The 3,185-nt window shown below is 38.3% G+C and overlaps 1 protein-coding gene across 1 annotated transcript in view; it reads left to right on the top strand.

The window, feature by feature from the left end:
• Window positions 1-3,185, top strand: part of snx3 (sorting nexin 3) — a 16,600-nt gene that overhangs the window by 11,029 nt on the left and 2,386 nt on the right. Inside the window, exons 2-3 of the mRNA XM_014010013.1 lie at window positions 813-908; window positions 1,195-1,319. Coding sequence (XP_013865467.1) covers window positions 813-908; window positions 1,195-1,319 — 221 coding nt within the window. The remainder of the gene's footprint in view (window positions 1-812; window positions 909-1,194; window positions 1,320-3,185) is intronic.

Raw genomic sequence — 3,185 nt, 5'->3', positions numbered from 1 at the left:
CAATAAAGTATTGTTGAATTTGAATTGAATTTATATTTGTGTATAAGCTGTTTAGATTGTCAAAAAGCCTGTTTTTTTAGGGTTATTAACGAAGTTCATGTACTCAGGCCAGTAATATTTGGGGTCACAAGTTTTTGCCATGAATATTTTGTGGATCAGAAGACAAAAGGTTTGGGAACCACTGCACTAGGGCACAGTCGGGACAGTCTGAAGCCATTCTATGGGACTGATAACCACTGATAACGTCCATTTAATGGACTGATAACATCTGAAGCGGGTGATAAAACATAGTTGTTTACAGTTATTAGACAAAACATGCAATTTATTTTTAATTGTACTCTTGCCATTTCTGTCTTGTTACATTTTTTTACAATGAAATAAATGTGGTACCGTAAAATAGTGAGTGTACCATTTTTAAAAAATGAACCAGCTTAAGTTTTCATGAAACAATACCTAAATGTGATTTTGGAAAAGATTTTTGTTTAAACGTTCCCAAAAGATCCGATTGTTCACGTTTGAGCTTTAAGGCGGGACAGGAATAGATGAGCTATTTGTTTTATCTTGCTTCTTCTCAAGCGCACTTTGATCTGTGATTTTTTTTTTCTTTGTTTTTATTTTTTAAGTTTGTATACATGTGTATGTTCGAGAAACTGATAAATGAGCTTGGTGTGCTTCACTTTGATCCATTCCTAACTATGTAGAGGTTTTTTTTTAGGTCATTTAAAAATATATATATTCCATATGTACAAGAGCAGTTCAAAACCTGTTGTTTTGGTACATGGAATAAGTTGCTGCCTTATTTTTTCCCTCAGACCAATCTACCGATCTTCAAGCTGAAGGAGTCTTGTGTTCGAAGGCGGTACAGCGACTTTGAGTGGCTCAGAGCGGAGCTGGAGAGAGAAAGCAAGGTGAGCCATTGAAAGTGAATTCAACACAAAGAGGCTGCTGAGCACTTATCAAATCAGCATATTATGCTGACCACATTTATCATGTTTTAGATTTAAAGAAAAAAAGTGTCTGAAAGAGCCTTTTAGACCTCTGAGCTGTTGAAGATTGCTTCCGGAGTGTAGTTTTTAGCCACGAAAAATGTTCTAATATATTCCTAACTTTTGCGTTTCATTATTTTCGGCTCTGATTAAAAAGTGATTTATTTACTTAAAAAAAAACTAATCTGTGTATTCTTTGTTTCCTTAGGTGGTCGTTCCACCTCTCCCAGGAAAAGCTTTCTTCCGTCAGCTTCCGTTTCGAGGCGATGACGGCATATTTGATGACTCTTTCATCGAGGAGCGGAGGCAGGGTCTGGAGCAGTTCCTCAACAAGTAAATCCGTCTACTTCTTTTTGGACATTTCACAGGAAAGTTTTGAGTCGTTTAGTCTGTGCAAGTTGTTTGCAGCTGCAGTTGTTTTGCAGCTCGTGTCTTAGGTTGGTGTTATTTTAACCCTCGAGAACAAAGGAACACTTTTGTGCGATAACTACCTCCAACTTTTCCACTTCTTTTTATATTGTTAACAAAGTGAACCTTCTGAAACAGGCTGTCTCATCCCTCACTATCCTCCTTAATTCTCTTTTATAATTACCTCGCGAAAGGACAAGAAAACCAAAGAGGATTCAAGTGCGCACCCCCACAACATGTTTTTTTTCCCACATTTGTTTTGTTGTTGATGTGTAATTTATGTTAATTGCAGCTCAAATTACAGCGCGTGGTTCCACAGAATGGTGTGTGCACCTCTGCTTATTTTTGATCCAGCATGTCCTCGTTTTCAGCTGCCGAACAATAAAAGTTACAATGCAATTGTAATCGTTTGCTTTGATTGCAGACTTGGCCATTATCTTTGTTTCATGTGCAAATGCACCAATGTTTCCTGTTGGAATATTAAGTATGTAAAGACAGTTATGAAAATTAAAATCCATAAATATGTTTTTTWAATTTTTTTTAAAGCAGATGAGAACGATTTGGTAATTAGTATTTGTACCCCCCCTGCTTTTGCTTTCTGTGAATGAAATACTGCTGTTGATCATATTATTGTTCAGATTGGCCAGTGTAGCTGTTCAGGCTGTGATTCAGAGCGTTTTGAAGAGTAATTTATTTGGAAGGATAATTGTTGCTTTGGAACACGTAATGGGGAAGAGAGGAGCGAACGATCAGTTTTTGATTAGGCCGGTTAAACGCGATCAAAGCTTCAGGTAAAAAAGAACAGCTCTACTTTCCAACGTGCCTCTCTTGTCCTCGGTGCCAATATTTCTAAAATGATTAAGAAGGATTTGTTGGGTTATTAGGTTCCACCCACCCAAGTGATTTCTCTGGTATTTGACCTGCAAATTGTCCTGTGTTGCTTGGTTTAAATAGAAAAAATGTTCCTATCAGAGGTTAGGATGCACACTCATGTTGATCTCTTCTGAGTCATTTAATGAATGAGATGTTTTGGGGTCTCAGGTGCTTTGGTTCTTTCTTGTTATGCTCCTGTGCGTCATCTGAAAAAAACATTTAGGTAAACTTGATGTTAAACTGGGTTTAATAGCAGAAAGGTTGGTTTAAGATCACCATCCTTTTAGAATAGTTAGAATCCTCTGCTCACGTTGCGTCACTGCAGGTTTTTCTGTGAGTTATTTGGATATTTTGATGGCCATCTCCTAAGTTACTTAGCTAGATCCATTTTGTACAGAAGTTTGTTGGAACCCACCATTTTTTCAGGGGGCATCCTTACCAAATGCCCTGACCACTACAGATGGGATAAATGCCTCTTTGAAGGGATCTGGATCTTGGGGAGCCGTTTGTTTCATAGAGCCGTTGAAAAAGAGCCGTTCGATTTTGAATGTATTACGTCATCACGTAGGGAAATACGTCATCACGTAGGGAAATAMGTCATCACGTAGGGAAATACGTCATCACGTAGGGAAATACATCATCACGTAGGGAAATACGTCATCACGTAGGGAAATAAGTCATCACGTAGGGAAATACGTCATCACGTAGGGAAATACATCATCACGTAGGGAAATACGTCATCACGTAGGGAAATACGTCATCACGTAGGGAAATACGTCATCACGTAGGGAAATACGTCATCACGTAGGGAAATACATCATCACGTAGGGAAATACGTCATCACGTAGGGAAATACATCATCACCTAGGGAAATACGTAGGGAAATACGTCATCACGTAGGGAAATACGTCATCACGT

This window comes from Austrofundulus limnaeus, unplaced genomic scaffold (assembly GCF_001266775.1).
Source record: "Austrofundulus limnaeus strain Quisiro unplaced genomic scaffold, Austrofundulus_limnaeus-1.0 Scaffold64, whole genome shotgun sequence".
Taxonomy (NCBI): domain Eukaryota; kingdom Metazoa; phylum Chordata; class Actinopteri; order Cyprinodontiformes; family Rivulidae; genus Austrofundulus; species Austrofundulus limnaeus.
This window is presented reverse-complemented; position numbering and strand designations above follow the sequence as displayed.